Source organism: Saccopteryx leptura, chromosome X (genome assembly GCF_036850995.1).
Source record: "Saccopteryx leptura isolate mSacLep1 chromosome X, mSacLep1_pri_phased_curated, whole genome shotgun sequence".
Classification (NCBI taxonomy): Eukaryota; Metazoa; Chordata; class Mammalia; order Chiroptera; family Emballonuridae; genus Saccopteryx; species Saccopteryx leptura.
Genome location: NC_089516.1, coordinates 52,315,749 through 52,333,731, shown reverse-complemented (window position 1 = coordinate 52,333,731; position 17,983 = coordinate 52,315,749). Strand labels below are relative to the sequence as shown.

The following is a 17,983-nucleotide window of genomic DNA, read 5'->3' as shown; positions in this document are numbered from 1 at the left end:
GAAAAAATCCCTTCTCCAGCAAACATTTGTAATACAAGCAGGAAGGTAATCTGCAATTTGCTGTCTGCCACCCTGAGAGCAAGCACTACAGCCTTGCACAGACTATACCAGTGGTTCTAAAAGTGTGCGCCAGGACACACTGGTGCACCCTATGGTATTCCAGAGAAATATGTGCCTGTTGGGGACCAAAAATCCAACAGGGTTTTTGAAGTTTAGATTTTGGGGGGACAGAGGTGTGGGGAATTGGCTATAAGCTGACAGTCTGCCCAACCCCCCACCTCACTTGCCTGATTAGGTTGCAAAAGGCTGTTAAGCTGTGGTGCTGGATTATTTACACTACCCCCATGTTCCCTGGAAAGACTGGAGGCAAGTTTCTTCTATCCTTTGTTTGGGGTCAAGTTAAGATGATATGTATGGTGGGCGTTTTCTGCACTCAACACAATTAAGAATAAAAAGAGAGGAATTCTTCAATGTATTGATGAGGAAGTGAGATTTTGCCTTTTTCAAATATACGCCCAAACATTGAAGAAATCGCTAGGAACATCAGGCTTGTGTTTCTCATAAACACAAGAATAAAAAAACTTAACACATTCTTGCTGAGACCTGCCGAATTTACTAAATCTTACTAAGAATATATCCATATATATAAAAAGATAACTTTTTTGTTGTTTTTTATTTTTTAACCCCTTTTTTACGAATTCTAAAAAGAATAACTCAAAAAAATGTAACATAAAAATGTTTTTTAATGTCAGAATAAATTTAATTTTGTTGTATTTATTTTGTTTAATTACTATAAAAGCATGCTTGGACTTTATAATTTTTTCTTTAATATTTGACAAAATTATTATAACATTGTAAAGCCAGTATCCAAGGCCACCATCACAGCAGCCTGGCCCATGCAGGTTCGCATTGGATTCGGACAGTCGATAAAGAAACAATGGAGCCAAGAACTGGTGGGCCATCATCTTTAATCCTAGCTTGCACCCGGCGGGCAAGTAAAACACACACTGGGCTCCAAAACCCACTCATTCAGTGCTCACAAAGCTACTGACTTATCCGAGTTTCCTAGAATCAAAGGTTTCTAGCTCACCAGACTTATTCACCTCTGTTCCCCATCTCATTCCTTCTCCCTGCACAAACTCTGCACTAACTGGCTTCTCACTCAACACTCCACCATCTTGGCTGCTTCTCCTGGCCTCCTCCACATGGCCTTTCTCTGCTCTTCTTTCTGCTCTCTTCTGTCTAATGCTAATCTCAGGATCTAAGAGAGCAAGCTCCCGTTCTGCCCCCATTTTATAGTGTAGAAATCAAAACCTTTAATCCAATATACAAAATAGGGAAGTCTCTAATACAAAGTCACTTATCTGGGGCATGTTGGAATTGCACCACCCCACATCGAAAAGGGTGGGAAAGGCTTAGTCCTAAAACCAAGCCCCAGGCTACAAGGATCCTGCCTGCCCACAGCCCGCCCCCAACACACATCAATATCACCTGGGCGATGGCTTCCACATGGGCAGTGCCATCTTTAACAAAGTGAGCATAATATATTTTATCTGCCCAACAAACATATTTCTCAGAAATTTTTATATAGTATAGTGCACCTACAATTATTTGTAGGATTTTAAATGTGCCCCTACTTCAAAAAGTTTGAGAACCACTGGACTATACTCACATAGCACTGCCCAGGTCAATGCAAAATATAAGCAAGCAAACTTAAAAAATACATTTTACAAACTTATGTGCCCAACACCCCCGCCTCCAGATCTGTTGTGCCTGCAATTCCTTCTCATCAACCCTGAGAAGCCATTGCAAGTGCTGTTCAGCCTCTTGGCCTCCTGCTCTGGAATGGGCAAATGTTCCTAGAGCAAAAGTGGCCTTAAATACTCACCCCGTGGGTGTCAGTTTTCTCTCAGATCCTAGCCCTGTAATTTTTTTCTATCTTGATAGTTTGCTAACATCTTCAAACAGATGTTTTTAATATTTCAATCAGCTGTTTTAGTTTTCTCAAGTATGAGGGTTAGTCCAAATTATATAGCCTGCTATTAGTGGAATGTGAAATCCTTTATTAAGACTTTAATTTCTAATTTTTCTGGTTATTTATGAATTTCAAAGAATGCCATTCAAATGTTATCTTCTGTGAATTACCTGTTCATATCTTTGCTCATTTTTTCATATTAAAAGCGATTTTTAGAAGATTTTTATAAATTATGGATGTCGATTCTTTGTTGTATGTGCTGCTAGCATCTTTCAGTCTGTGGTTTATTTTTTCAGTATGTTTATGGTGTCTTCTGTAAACAGAACATTTTAGTTTTTAATTTAAATTAATTCAACTTTATCAAACATTTTCTCTCATAGTTTATACATTTTTGGATTAAAAAAATTCTTCTTCACCTGAGGTTGTTAAATATATATATTTAAGTATACATAAATATAGTTAAATGTATATTTAAATAAATATATATATTTATAAATACACACACATATATATTTGTGTTTGATATTTTATGTTTTAAAAATTTATTTTTCATATTTAGGTCATTAAGGATTTTATTTTTTATGTATGGTGAGGTAGGTTTCTAATTAAAATATTTTTATGAATTCACCACTGTAGTGAAGATTTCTATTCTATTTTTTGGGTCTATATGTCTCTCCCAGCACAATGCCTTTATTGTTTCACCTAAGCTCTCTAATACGCTTTATTTCCTGGTTTGGCAATTATCCCCTTAAGATGTTTATTCTTTTCGACCTGGTACAACTCTGCCATTGTAGTTGGTTTAGATGAATGAGCTGTGTAGCTCAGTGGGCTGGACCTGACAGCTTGAGTTCTTGGGCAGAATCCAAAGCATTTATTAGAAGAATAAATTATTCTGACTGAATTTCATGACTCGTTATGAGGTGTCCTTTGACTTCATGCTGCCTCTTTTTCCCTCTTTTCCACTATATGATCTTCCCCATCCAGGTCTGTCTGGCTGGAGAAGGCTGTCCTCCCAGGGAAGTGGGAGGCTCTCAGGCTCTGGAGGAATCACAGGGCCAGCACAGACTTGAAGGACGGTTAGTGCTGGCCTGTAGTGCTCCCAGCCTTTAGCCACTGTCATGCCATGTCTTCTGGTTTGGGCCCATCAGACAGTCATCTGCAGAATGCTTATGTTGATTCACTGTAAAAACTGTAAATAGATTCCATTTATTTTAGCTGCAGCTGAACAATGATAGCTGTAATCATTATACATATAATCATGTACACATTAATGCAAACTGTGTTCCACTAAAATGGCCCAGTACTACCAGGCATGTACGTGGTAGGCGTATACATAGGATGGGAGAGGAAGAGGTATGTAGAGGGGTTTCATGGAGAAAGGAGGGGGCCAAGTAAGTTTCCAGCAGTCGCATGTTCTCAATGCTTCCAGGCAGCCTATCAGATGGATGTGCTTCTCTGTATTTTGTCCATGGGAAAACAGTCTGGGAGGTTAGGCCAGGTGCTCAAGATAACACAGGTAGAAGAGGTGGCACTTGGACTGTACACAGCCTGGACTTGCTCTGCTGCTACCCCATGCACCCAGCTCTGGGCGGGGCTGAGGGCCAGGTGGGGGAGGAGTACTCAACATGCAGATGTGGTGATTGAGCCATGGAATTGTTCCTGCCATGTTGTCCCAACATGGGTTAAGGGAGTAAGGGAACAAGTTTGAGAGACATTAAAATATGTATATTTTAAAATATTACAAGCAAAACCATAAAATAAATATTTTATTATCTTACCTTCATAATACCACCACTGTTTGAATCTGATCTCTTGGTCAAATGGCTGAGGAAGGAGGCGCACAAAGGGTACACAGCACTCACTGCTTGGCGCATCAGAGGAACCACTCACATAATTTGCAGTGCTATGAGCAAGCGTTGAGAATGCCAGTTTTATCAAAACACACACACACTGGCTTTGGGTATTGTATTTAAAAATCTGCTAATTATTAATAGGTTAATATAATACCTCAAGTTTTTAAAATTTTAACTTGTATATCCTTGATCATTGAGATATTTTTCAATGTTTTTAAATAGTAGCTCTATTTATAGTCTGTTAAATGTTCATGCTCTTTGTTTATAAATTGGGATGTTAATATTTTTTTCTTTTAGAGAAAGAGAGACAGAGACAGACAGGAAGGGAGAGAGATGAGAAGCATCAACTTGTAGTTGCATCGCTTTAGTTGTTCACTGACTGCTTCTCATATGTGCCTTGACCTGGAGGCTCCAGCAGAGCCAGTGACCCCTTGCTCAAGCCAGCGACCTTTGGGCTTAAGCCAGTGACCATGGGATCATGTCTATGAGCCCACTCTCAAGCCAGCCACTTCGGGGTTTTGAACCTGGGTTCTCAGCATCCCAGATCAATGCTCTATCCACTGTGCCACTGCTAATCTGGTGGAATGTTATATTTTTAACCAGTTTATATAAGTTCATTATATAATACATATAACATATATTAATTCTTTGTATATTTGGTGCAAAATATCTAAGTTTGTGCTCTACAACTACTTCATATAAAAGTATGTTTTTACAGTACCAAATCTTGCAGTTTGTTTTGTGACTTTTCTCCTACATAAACTTATAAAGCTACTCAATTCTGTATTCTTTTCATTTTTTATCATTTAATTTTTATACTGAATTCTTTGTCTGAAACTAATTTTGGTATATGATGTCTTAACTGTCTTAGTTTTAGAATAGTTTAAAATCTGGAAGGACCACTCACCCTCAAGTATATTTTTTTCCTAGCATTTTAAGTCAAATTAAAATAAACACTGTTTATTCTTCTAGCCATTTTGTAAAGGTTGAAAAAGTTGTCTAGATTTTGGCTTGATATTGTATTAGACCTACATATTAACTTGGAAAAAATTGATGCTATTGAAATATTTAGTTCTTCCAACCAAGAACATTTCTCTCTTATTCAAGTCTTTTATGTTCTCAGTGCAGCTTGGTCTTTTCTTCCATATAAATTCCCTGGTATGTGTTGGTTTCAAAAAACTTGTTGCACCTGAGAATGACATCCATTTACCATTAAAATTTTGGGACTTTATTGCTAATACATAAGAATACTGTTTTTTCTGTGTTTTTGTACCTGCTTTCTATTAACTTGAATGGATGTCCAGATGTTCTTTTTGCATTTCAAGATATACAATAATATTATTAACAAATATATAGAATTTTGTCTTTTTCAACATTTATACTTTGTTCTGTTTCTGGGCAGTGCTTTAAAAGTAATATTAAATAATAATGGGAGGGAGTCGGACATGTTAAATAAGTCATTGAGCAGAGTGTTTACCCCCTTACTGCACTGAAAAACACAAACACACACACACACATATGGAGCAAAAGAAGGTTTAAAAATAGTACAAATAACTAATATAATTAATAAATTAATAATACAATAAACCGTGTTTTGTGTACTCACAAGTGTAAAAGTATTTTTGCCCACTTCTGTGTCTGTGTGAATATATTGGCCTGACAGAGAGACACAGAGTGCTACAGCAGTTGAGTTGCAGAATTTGGTTGAATATCTGCTTTTTGTTTATTTATATTTTCTAATCATTCTATGAAGGTCATGTATTATTGATGTAATTTAAAAGATAATGACATCTTTTTGTGTCCCTTTTAGGTGAATTATGTTGACTGTGGGTTGAAACAGCTATTCTTTATCTGCTAAGGATATTTCCTGCCTTTTAAAATTGATTTATTATTTTAGAGAGAGAGAGAAGTGGAGGGGGGAGAGGAGGGAACGGGGAGCATCAACTCATAGCAGTTGCTTGCCGTATGTGCCTGACTGGGCAAGCCTGAGGTTTGGAACTGGCAACCTCAGCATTCTAGGTTGACACCCTATCCACTGTGCCACCATAGGTCAGGATTCTGTCTTATTTTTAAGGGTTCTTGCTTGTCTTTAAATGAGAACTGGAGGTAAATTTTTTCTTTTTTTTTTTTTTTTTGGTCATTGCAAAGATGATCATATGGTTTTTCCTTTTTTGTAGCCGAGATATATTTTATGTATAATAGAATGCACAAATCTTAGGTGTTCTGTTCGATGTGTTATATATATCCATATAACTACCACCCCAAACAAGAAATAGAACACTTCTGCCACCCCGAAAAAGTTCCAGAGGAAATTCTGTGGTGAGGTGTTGTGCTTTGTGCAGTCTGGATTTACTTGACTCCAGCCTCAGTTTAACATCTTAGCCTGGAGCCACATGGGAGGCCCCAGGAGGCTGTCTCCTCTCAAGTTGTTCATCAGACCATGTTGGTGGCAGAAGGGAGCTAGCTTCTCTGCAAGGCAAGTGGCCACAGGGAGGGCGAGATAACACTTCCTTCTCCCACATAAAGAGGACAACAGTAGGTTTGTGGTTTAGCCTGAGAATGTGTCTATAGCAAAACTGTTTCTGGGTACCATACTCCGAAAGGTTAAGATGGGGGAGGAATATACATAGCAGGTGTAGCAGGCGCAGAGTCTCCGACACTGCCATAACCATGACATTTCAGCTGTAGGCTCCATGTCTTGTACTCATTCTTTATTTATTTATTTTACAGAGACAGAGAGAGAGAGTCAGAGAGAGGGATAGACAGGGACAGACAGACAGGAACGGAGAGAGATGAGAAGCATCAATCATCAGTTTTTCGTTGCGCGTTGTGACACCTTAGTTGTTCATTGATTGCTTTCTCATATGTGCCTTGACTGCGGGCCTTCAGCAGACCGAGTAATCCCTTGCTGGAGCCAGCGACCTTGGGTCCAAGCTGGTGAGCTTTTGCTCAAACCAGATGAGCCCGCGCTCAAGCTGGTGACCTCGGGGTCTCAAACCTGTGTCCTTCCGCATCCCAGTCTGATGCTCTATCCACTGCACCACTGCCTCGTCAGGCTTGTACTCATTCTTTGATAAAGTCAGATACCACTTTCTGGAACATTCTCTCCTGGAGCACCCTTCCCAATGACTAGGTTGCTAGCTGCACTACTACGCTGTCCTTATGGGACTTGCTATCTCAGGATATTTGTTACTACCCTCAGTGACCTTGAAGTCAAGGCCAATATTTATTACCCTGCACCAATCTTATTGCATTCTTCTTCCTGATTCCCAGTCTCTGCAGCAGCAGTTCATGGAATGATATGTGGTGTTATTTATTCAGCTTATCATATTATAGTAAACTGGGAAAATTATAGAAATACATGTTTCTATTTATTTCTACTGGCTTAATAATGACATGCTGGATGTGTTTTCAATGCTGTTAAGTGCAGAAAATGAGCTTCATGGTATGTTATTGCTTTTGGTGCTCTCTACATCGAGGGTAAGAAGTCTGCAGAAAGATGACTTAGGATCCCCTGAATCAAAAGGTTAGAGGCTTAATTTCTTATGTCTGAAAATGATCTAGACCAGGGGTCTCAAACTCGCGGCCCGCCGAACAATTTTGTGCAGCCCGCAGACTAATCCACGAAGTTCAAAATATTTTGGATAAAATTAAGTAAGCCTAGGGGCCTACTTGTATTTTTCATTTCTCTAGCATTCTAGCTAGATATTAGCTTAGTTAACAGCAGTTGTGATGTGAACTACAGTTTCTGGTCGTTTTGTGACACTGAGTAAACTGCATGTACGATTGTGCTTGTTGTACTGATTTTTTTTTGTTTTGTTTTCAACTGCAGTGAGAAAAGTGTTGCATAACATTGCCTTTTGTAGACCTAGTGCGGCCCGCCGAACGGCTGTGATCTTGCTCTGTGGCCCACATGCTGAGTTGAGTTTGAGACCCCTGATCTAGACTCCTCTGTATATTTATGGTAGCATGAAGTTTACTTGGGTAAGGCAATTATTTGCTGCTAGTTTTTGTTTCATTAATATGAGTCTTCTTACTGTGAGCTGTCAGTACATTTGGGCTGGTTTATTACTGTGGGTGTGCATGTTTGGACATATGCAAGTGTGGGTGTTTGAAATCACTGTGGTTCTGCCTGGGCAGGGGTACAGAGGGGAGGTTGTAAAGTAGGTCATTGAGGCATGCACGAGGGGCTGCATCCCAGACTCCATCAAACCACCCAACACCAAGGGCAGCAAGCTTCCTCCTGAGGCTTTTGATGCCAAGTGTCAAACAAGGGGCATGTTTTTCATGCTGGGTGCCTACACCACTGAAATCAATTTAGACTTCTATTTCTAGGATTTGTCACTACTTGGATTTTTTTCCCTTCTTTCATTAAAAAGCAAAAGCAAAAACAAACAAACAAGCAAACCCTGAAGCTATTGATAGGGGAACCCAGAAGTTAGAAATTTGGGTTCAGTAATACAATATAGTAGCTTTTCAGCATAATGAACAGGAGATATGTAAGGGTTAGGAAATCGTTCATCTGCTTGCTATCTCTCTGAATGGCTTCCTGGCCTTTACTTTGAAATGTAGCGAAAAGTTTACTTTTGCAGGAGTGTCAGGAAGAGCTTACACTGGGAAGGGACATGATAATTAGGGGAGTTTAAATCACAATAGTTGTTTATAAAAGCCTAGCCACAGGATTTACTGTGAAAAGTTAAAGCCTATAAATTGATTTAAAATTTAGTTCATTGATCTTAAATATTTACTTTGCATACTAAGAAAACAGTGAATCTTTTCACAGATAATTCCCAGAGGCAGATGGTCCCGGAGGCACCAGGTCCTGGCTTTTCCTGGGAGACACCTGACCCTGGCTATCTTGAAGATTTACTAAGGACACCAGATAGGACCATGATGATTGGAATTGTGCTACATCAATACTTGCAGAGATGTTTCTACAGTTGAATCCCCACCTCCTGATCATTGTTACGTGACTAACTGCATGGACTTTTAGCTTTTTTCCCTTTTTCTCTTTAACCCTATTAAAGCTGCCAGCACCAGGAGAGTATTAAGGCAGCTTTTTGGACAGGACTCCTCTGCTTTCCAGGGTACTGGTATTTCTGAATTAAAGACACTTCTTATATACTCAGTCTGATTTGTCTCTTTTGATTGGTTGAGTGCTGCCCCGAATCCAGTATTTCGGTAACTATTTTAAATCTGCATCCAAATGCAAGCAACTGAATTTGAACAGCTCTCATGCTACAGTCCGCAGCAGCCATGCTGAAGACACTGCCTGGGTGGATCCCAAGAACTTGGGAACTGCCCTCCATCCCAGACCTTTGTGTTAGGGAGAGGCACTCCCTCTCCCCTCTAACCTTCATGTGGTTTGTACCCAAGTTGTTTGGCCTGCAATCTGAGGAGACAACTGCCTTTTCATGTTTTATACATTTTATTCATACATTTCTCCAACTTTGAAATGACAAAAGCCCAATTCTATGGTTTCCCATTACACAGCATCCTACAAGTATGTATATTCTACAAAGAATACTATGGAGATTCTCTTCCTTCCCTGTCACATAAGAGATAACTGATTAGCGTTCCATCTACTTACACTGTACTGGCAGTGCACCAGTGCTGTGGTAGTTCTGGCGACAGGGCAAAGGGATCAGGGTGGGAGGGCGTGTGCTAAGGCATGTAAATAGATACACACAAAGAAAAGCGGGACATTTACAGAGAATCCGAACCTTTCTGATCCCTTCACCTCCTGGGTGTTGAAGGACAACTCCTGCACAAACGCTCTTACACGCTAAGGCTTTGCTGTACCCTGCAAATACTTACAATTGGATACGGTGAAATATACAACAACCATTAACATCGCTCTTATTTTTTATCACTGAGACAATACTTCAAAACCTTTTATAAAAAGGCAATTATACATACAGAAAAAAGAACACGTTGGCAAAACTTTATGCAAAACAACCCCAGTACTGAGTTTGAATGGTGACGCACCTGCATTTCAATTAAAGGGATACTCTGGTCACTTGAGGTTCTTGTGGCCTTTGCATCAGTCACCCTGCCTGCTGCCCCTGTAGTCTCCCACCCGCCTGCACGGGTGCCAATCCAGGACACACCTGAGACTGGAAATCGGTTCCCCTAATTCTCAATCTCTTCAAAATGAAAAAAAAAAGGTGGGGCAACTCACTGTGGAGGAATGCCTATTCCTACTTTCAAACAGAACTCCTTCTAAGAGATTGCACATTCTCTAGGTCCCAAGATGGTCACAGCCACAGACCTCTCTCGGTAAGAACACTGACATGTTCCTTAGGTCACATGCCAGAGAGACTGGAACTAACACATAAGTGACAGCAAAGTTCCAAGTTTCTGAGCACACATGGAGTTGTGCTTGGGGCCATAAACGAGGTCTGTTGTGTGGTGACAAACATCTCTTTCCATTTTCTTTTGCTCGGTCCATTTGCACAGGTTCAAGAGAGTTGATGGAGAGTCAGGTGAAAGGTGGTGGGAGCTCTGGCTTTTCAATTCCCCCCAAGAGCAAAGAGTCGGCAGTGCCTCTCCTAGAGATGGTGCAGCCCTCCTCCTCTTTCTGTGGGCTGGGTCTGCCCACCTTCTGCAGCCCAAGAGTGGCAGAGAAAAGACCAGATAAAAGAGATGTTGGCTGGTGAATATACTCTTCTTTTCCCTCTCTTCTACTTCCTGGACCCATGGTCACAGCTATACTTCACTCACTAATCTGGAAGACCTGAGACTTCCAACTGCTCCAAGTTTAAGGCAAACTGATAAGTGAGTGTGGGCAAAGCCAATCAAACATTAATTAAGCCTTCTAGGCATAGTCTTGTAACTGAAGACAGCAAATCGTGAGGGAAAACCTTACTTCTAAAGGGGTAAGAAGAGGAAAAGTTCTACCAAATAAAATGATTCATGATTAAAGCTTGTAGCCCTTATGTAAGCTGCAGCGAGAAGCCAAATATCTTTCTAAGAGGAGAATTAATTAAGAACAAGAGAACAGGAGAAAAACTGCTCAGGGACCTTTAACCTATGACATGCTGTAATCAGCCTCAGTATCATAAACCCCTGTAAAGAGGATGGAATTAGGAGGCTGTGTTCATTTCTGGAAAAACAAACCCTTCCCTGCTCCCTAAAACACACAGACAGACAGACAGACAGACAGACACACACACACACACCTGTTCGATGATAGGAAAAAAAGGAAGAGGAATGAGGACCTTAAGGGGATTGTTTTAGAAAGCCAATTTGTGAGGTGCCATCTCTTCTTTACAAGGAGACAGCATGGGAGGTATTATAATTAAGAATTTATTAAGAAATTTTTCTTGCTAGCTATAGCAGCATGTCTCTCCGCTCCAAGTTAAGAGACAGACCTGAAGTGAAGAAAAGGATATCACATTAGTGGAGTACAAGGTAATTTGTTTTGGGCCACTTATCTGTAAGGGGCAGTGTCCATTCTGCCAAGCATGTCTCCTATTCAGTTTCCCTGAAGGTGGCTCAACTGGCTACACTTTTTCAAGGAATGAATTCAAAGCCTTAACGAACTACAAAAAAGTGATTTAAAAACAAAACAATGCCCCTTCTCTGCAGTAACGAGAACAAAGGCTTTAAAAAGACAATTGTAGCACCGAGTTCCAGCAGGACTGGCTGGCCCCAGTAATGTAAGATGGAACCAGACCTGGGGAAGAGGAGCGCTCGCTGCTTCCTTCATGCAGTGAGGGCTCTGCAGCATCTTTGGATACTCTGCTGCCAACAGGATGGGCTTGGAAGAAGCCTTCTCAATGCAAATGGCAAGAAGTAGGTCACTCGTTTCGTTTCCGCTATAGGTAAATATTTTAAATCATCTCACCTGGCAGGAGATACATTTAATTGCATTTTAAAGGGCTACCATATTATCTTGACACTGGGAAACTTCCAGATGAATTGAATTACATTTTCCTTTTTAGCGTTAAAATTGAACATATTGCATGTGCAAAGTAATTACTGCCTTATGATAAAAAAAAAATCAGAACATTTCTTCTTTTTAACAAATAACTCAGCATATTAAAAAGACTCCCTTTTTTGCTGTAGGGAGTGAGATGGGGGTGGGGGTTGAGAACCCTCAGAATATAGCTCAGTTGACCAGTGACAAGATTTAATAATCTAATCATTTGCTCTGATATTTTGAAGGAAAAAACAGATGGTTTTGCTGATAGTATGAAAGCAATAAAGCTTTTAAGCAATTTTCTCTGATTGCTTAGTGAACAATTGTAATGCAGTGGCTACAGCAATGCACTGAAATTACTCTGAATTCAGATATTTAAGTATTTTCTGCTAGGTCACAAAGACACTGCTTCAGAGATGTGTATTAGTGGAATGGAACAGATGACCTCTTTGAGAAGTCAGATAGAATGTGTTCAGGGTGCAGAAATTCCACTATTTACACAATGGCAAGAATGATGCCTGCCCAGATGCTTCCCCGACGATGAATAAAGCCACTGGGAAGAGAGAACTAGCACTACAATGCTTCTCAATTCTGGGACCACAGACATTAAAATTGACATTGCTTTTCTTTCTCTGCTTGATCCACATTTATCAATGTGGCAGATGGCTTAAACCAGGCATCGTCAGCATCTCTGGAAATTTGGTCTAAAAGGGCAAGGGGGGGGGGAAGGAGGCTTCTCCCAGAGGGAGGGAGTTTCTCTTCCCCATGTTTTAGCTGTATTCTTCTTTGTGCTTCATTGGAAAAGAGGTAGAGTGGGCCCTTTCACACTGAGAAGAGCCCAGATTGTGGTCAGTACCATCATGGGAATGACTATCTGGCCTTGGCATCAGTTAAATTTGAATCAATCCTAACACGACCCTAAACAAGTCTCAAGGCATCTCTCTCCATCCAGGATGTCTCTGGTATGATAGTTTAGTCACCCTGCTATGGAGCTCCAACAGAAGGACTTCACTCAACATCTTGTTTGTAAGTTACAGACTCGTCTGGTAACTGACAAAGGACAACATCAGAGAAAAAAAGTCGGCATCATTTAATAAGAGTAGGTAGGGAGGGATGACACCGTAAGAGGAGTATATACATGTCTTATCTGTGTGGTCCTTCAAGAGAAGCTTTTCAGCTCAGGACATACCCTGCACATCCTGCCAAGGCACAAAGCGATGAGGCTATCTAACTTACAAGAAGCAAACAAGATTGCATTTTTTTTTAAGGATCACAGTTAACAGAACCACTTCAAACACCCTGACACTCTATAAAAAACATTCCACTGACCTCTGGTAAGAGTCGGAAAACCCCCCAGCCTGAATCTGCTATATTGGAAGGATATGACCTCATGTAAGGGTGATGAGATGATTAATGTCTCTAAAGTAACAAGGAAAGATGATTCTCCTGTGCCAAGGGATATAGCAAGAGGAAGGAAAACCACAGATGGCCTCTAGTACAGCGGTGGCCCTTGGGTGCACTGTGTGTGCTCTGGGAGCCGGGCATGGTCTGAGCTGTGCGCTGGCAGAATATCTTGTTGTCCTGCCAACTGATAGTTGCTCCTGGGCCTTTGATGGTTCAATGAGCATCTAATGAATTATAAAATCTAAAAGGTTATCGGCTTGTATGTCTGAAGAAATCTATAATGAAATGAAGGACCCAAAGGCATTTAATTATTGAACACATAAAAGGAAGTATATTTTAAAAAAAATTGGTCAAACTGTCCTGTTAGTTATCATTTTAAAGGACTTTACAGGGCTTTTATAGATGATTCTTTTGGAATAATTCAGTTTATAGCAAATGCCTAAACTGGTTTCTTCATTGCACAGTATATTCTCTTAAAATAGGTGCTTTAAAACAATTACATACATATTAAAAATCCTCATTTCTTTGCTTAATTAAAACGTTAATACTCTCAGACAACACAGATCTGAAATGGTGAAACCAGCAATTCCCCCTCCCACCTTATAACAAATTAAATTGAGACAAAATTACAAACACATTTCACTATATGATTATTATTAATAAAAATCAGTTTTGTTTTGTTTTTTTATAAAGTTGCCCGAAATGCAAGGGATGTGCATAGGTTTTACAACTTAGTCATAATAGCATTTTATTCTTATTCCCCTGGGTGTGCCCCGTGAACAGAATGTACTTGGCTGTAGATTACAGATCGTTTTGTCCAACACAGACACACCAACAGCATAAACGCTCGCGACTGTCCACATGCATTAAGAGTCAAGACCCAACTTCAAATCTCTAAAAGGTTTACAGGGTGCTTCAAAGAGACAGTATCACATTAGCTGGATGTTACATAAAGGACTTAAAAAAAATACTATTCTAAAAAAAAGAAAGAGAAAAAAGGCCTTTAAAAATTTATGACTGTTTTGTAATCACTAGACTGATTATTTCAAATAAATAAAAGAAAGATATTCCAATCCATAAAATCAGACTCTAAAAAGAATGTAATATTCCACCCCCAGTCAAGGTAACAGAATCATTGTTTATTATTATTAAAATAGATTATAGAAAGCAGCATCTATTTTGTGCAGTTTTTAGGGGCCTTGGAAATAAAAAGCTATGATTTCCAAAAATATAACATTCCAAAGGATTGAATAATACATACATTTAAAGGTACATTTTATTAAAGTTTAGGAGAACTGATTAAAAAAGATACTGTCTCTTTAAATTAGTGTATAATTGTTTTTCTCCTCCTACCTATTCAGACATGACAATAATTATAAATGTAGGTCATACTACAACTAGGTAGTCTCTAGGGACTATGACCTGCTGACACAAGGCCGATAACAAAGAGGCATTTCCATGTATGAGGTGGCTCCCAGTTATGTGTCAGATATCTGGGGACAGGCCTAATAGACCCAGGAGACTGGAACCCACTGAGGGGCTGTGCACACGAGCTCGACGGCTTCCTCCAGATGTCTGATTGTCTCATCAATTTCATTGTTGATAATTGTGAGATCAAAGTAGTGTGCATATGTTCTCTGTAAGATATCAGACTCCTTCTGCAGACGCTGAAGGGATTCATCCTAAATGGCGATGGAGTAGAGGTAGGGGATGGGTATGGGAAAAGAGAAAAGCAAAGAGAAGAGAGAAGTCAGATGGATTCTTTCTCTTTTCTCATTTCTGCTCATCCTAGTGTCAGAAACAATCAAGGCCAGACCTTGATGTCCTGCATCTGGCCACAAGGCCGAGTCCGCTTCGTGACAGAGGAGATGATGATTCCCAGGATGGCAGGGTTACAAAACTACTGCTTGCAACCCAGACTGCTCACCATGCAACAAGGGGCTCCACGCCAAACCAGATGGACCAGAGAAAATACACACTCTTCAGCAAACACGCTGCCCCATCAAGCTGAGCTATGCCTGTCCCAGGGTCAGCTGGGGACTGAGTAGCATAGCCGAACTATTCTGTCTTCATTTCTCTGAGGCCTACTTCATCCTCAGCCACTCTCCTGTTCTTTGGGAGGGTTCTGGTGGTGAGGTCAGAGCTCTGCCTCTGCCTTCTCTCGGTTCCCTGCACTCACTTGCACCAGGCCCCAGAGCCCTGCTGCATTTGCACCAAGAAGCCCCTTCCTTTGGACAACACATTAAATGGTGTTTTTCTCTTTTCTACTTAAAGGTTCAACATGTTCCAGGAATTCAATTACATATAATGGCCTTCACTCAATAGCAGTGGATGCCACAGGCAAAAGCTTTTTGGATGTTACAGATAATGGATGGAATAAGGCCATTTCCCAGATACAATAGAAACCGGCATCTGATGAATACCCTCAAATTGGTCTGTATTGGAAATGGCCAAACGTCACTGTTCATAAGTATGCACATCTCTTATGGAAAACACTCTGGAAGAAAAGCAGCCACTGAAAAAAAACTTTCCCTCAACTCCCAGAGCTTGCTGCAGATTTTGAGAACTCTTGCCATGCTCAGCCCACATGAGAAGGAAATTCGGGTTCCTAGTTTGTCATGCAAGTTTAACTTTGGCCTCAGGAATGGCAGTTCTTTTCAAGACAAGGATCTCTTAAGAGTCCCCAGAAAGTCTGCCTCTGCATCTTCATGGGCCAAATCATGTTACACTGAATGTTCAATGAACAAGTTCAAATTTGAAACCAGGGAACTTGGTAAGTCAAATGAACTGCCCCAATTCTCCTGCAACACTAGGTAGGTGAGCTATTGGGCTGAATCTGAAAATATACCAAGATACAATTAAATACTGTTTAGTTGATGAGTTTCTCTCTTCCCACTTAAACTTGTCTTGTGTGCCCTGTCATTGTTGTGCACAGCACTTGGCATTGTGCCTTGTACATAGTAAGTGCTTAATAAGGTTGTTGAAAGAACAACCACTTGGCTGACTAGTAGTGGCCATTATAAGATGCAATGAGTGTTAACTCTATAACAGAGACAGAACAATTCTACCAGGAAATGGCGGCCTATGATGACAGAGATGGAATTCCAGAAATACTAAAAGATGTGGTGCTTTCAGGGACTTGGGAATGGCGGCACCCAGTGCTGACTTAGGACCACTCTCTCCTCCGAGGCCCGTGTGTTACTTGTAAGAGACCCTTCCTGATGAGCCTGTGGCTGCAACTCTCTGAAAAGACGATACAAAGCAACACTCGATTGATTCCATCACAGCGCCACAGTGGGGAGGGACAGACACCAGGGAAGCTGGGAACTCAGGCTTTTCTATCAGGACATGGAAATGAGAGTGTCCTACCTGTTCTGTCTTCTTCTACTGAAATTTCAAAGCAGGACCTGGCATGCTTTGGAGGTTAAGTGTTAACTACTACAGTGTTGATAAGACCTCAGTTAACCACCTTCAAGGTCATATCAACACACTTGCTGCTTGTACTTAAAAAGCATAGTATTTTCACTGTGGCTTTACTTTACAAAAAACACAATGCAGAAGCTAAGTTTTAGGAAACATGCATTCACCCAGACAGGAGTGTTTCCTATCAGTATGAGAAGGAACAATTCCTGCCATATCCCTCTCTAGGCTAGTGGTCCTATTGGAATATCAAGTCCTGGGCTTCTAAACCACTAGTAGAGTTTATGATTTGCTCAGAAAGCTGGGCTGGTAAAAACATTCAAGAAAATTTATGGATGAGAGCATCCAATTTTTAAAGTAGTTCTCTTCAGAGAAAAATAAAGCTCCCTCTTAAGGATCTTACAAGATGAAGCTATATTTTGTCAGTTTCTTCCTTGACAACAGCTTGTCTGTGGGCTTGACTTACATGGGAGCAGGATTTAACTCAGTGAAAACAAAATGCCTTTATTCTAACAGCTAAAGCAAGGATTTGTGGGAACAAAATGTCTACATTCTAAGTCTATGAAAGTAAACAAGGCTGTATTTCATCACCTCCTAACGGGTACTTACAGGCAATTTTCTGCACCATTTTGGCAGCTATGGAAAATTAGTAAAAGGGCAGGAAAACAGGCAAAACAAAACAAAAACAAAGATGATAATTCAAGAAAAATACATGGTAACCAAAGGATAAGAGCTAACCATAATGTGGAGTTTCAAGCATGTTTGCATATTAAATAACACTAAAAAGTAAAATTTACAAAGAAAACCCCTTTCACAAATGAAATGACAAAAAATAATGACTTAAAAGAAGTAACATAGAAATCTAAATATTTCATTTTCTTTAAAGGTACACGACGTGAACATTTCTAAGCCTTGGTTTTATTGTCATAAGCTTGTGCATTTAGGCCAAATGTTTACTGAACAGAGCCAAGAGCCCTCTGGTGGTTTCTTGATCTTGCAGAAATAACCATCTTCAGGATAACTATGTGTAGGAGTCTCTTCTTAAGAATGTCCCTGCAGCAGATCAGCACCAAGCACAAACACATACTATAGCGACTTTCTTATCTGCCCAGTAATATGAGGCCTTTGAAGTCCGCCTGGTAGGAGATGTGTGCAGCTGATTCTTGCAGCCACCATCTCTGTGGCAGTTGCTGACCTGAATTGGCCTGATAGAAGACAGAGCTCATTTCTAGGTTTGGAAGTCTCCAGGGGCCCAGAGAGAAATTCTGCATGGGTTCCACTCCAGAGGCTGCCTATAGGAACCTGGGCAGCCCTGCTAAGGTTGTGGATTCCTTATAGCTGTCTTCAGGCAAAGCAATCCTTGGCTCAGAGCTGGGCCTGGGGCTGCCGTTTTGCTTTCCTGGTATA

At 40.4% G+C, this 17,983-nt stretch overlaps 1 protein-coding gene across 10 annotated transcripts in view; it reads right to left on the bottom strand.

Annotated features, from left to right (window-relative positions):
• Nucleotides 1–10,278: 10,278 nt before the first annotated feature.
• CASK (calcium/calmodulin dependent serine protein kinase) overlaps nucleotides 10,279–17,983 on the bottom strand; it is a 516,731-nt gene continuing 509,026 nt past the window's right edge. For all 10 annotated transcript variants that reach the window (XM_066357577.1, XM_066357582.1, XM_066357576.1 and 7 more), the window contains one exon: nucleotides 10,279–14,838. In XM_066357577.1, coding sequence (XP_066213674.1) covers nucleotides 14,662–14,838 — 177 coding nt within the window. In that variant the 3' untranslated portion in view covers nucleotides 10,279–14,661. The remainder of the gene's footprint in view (nucleotides 14,839–17,983) is intronic.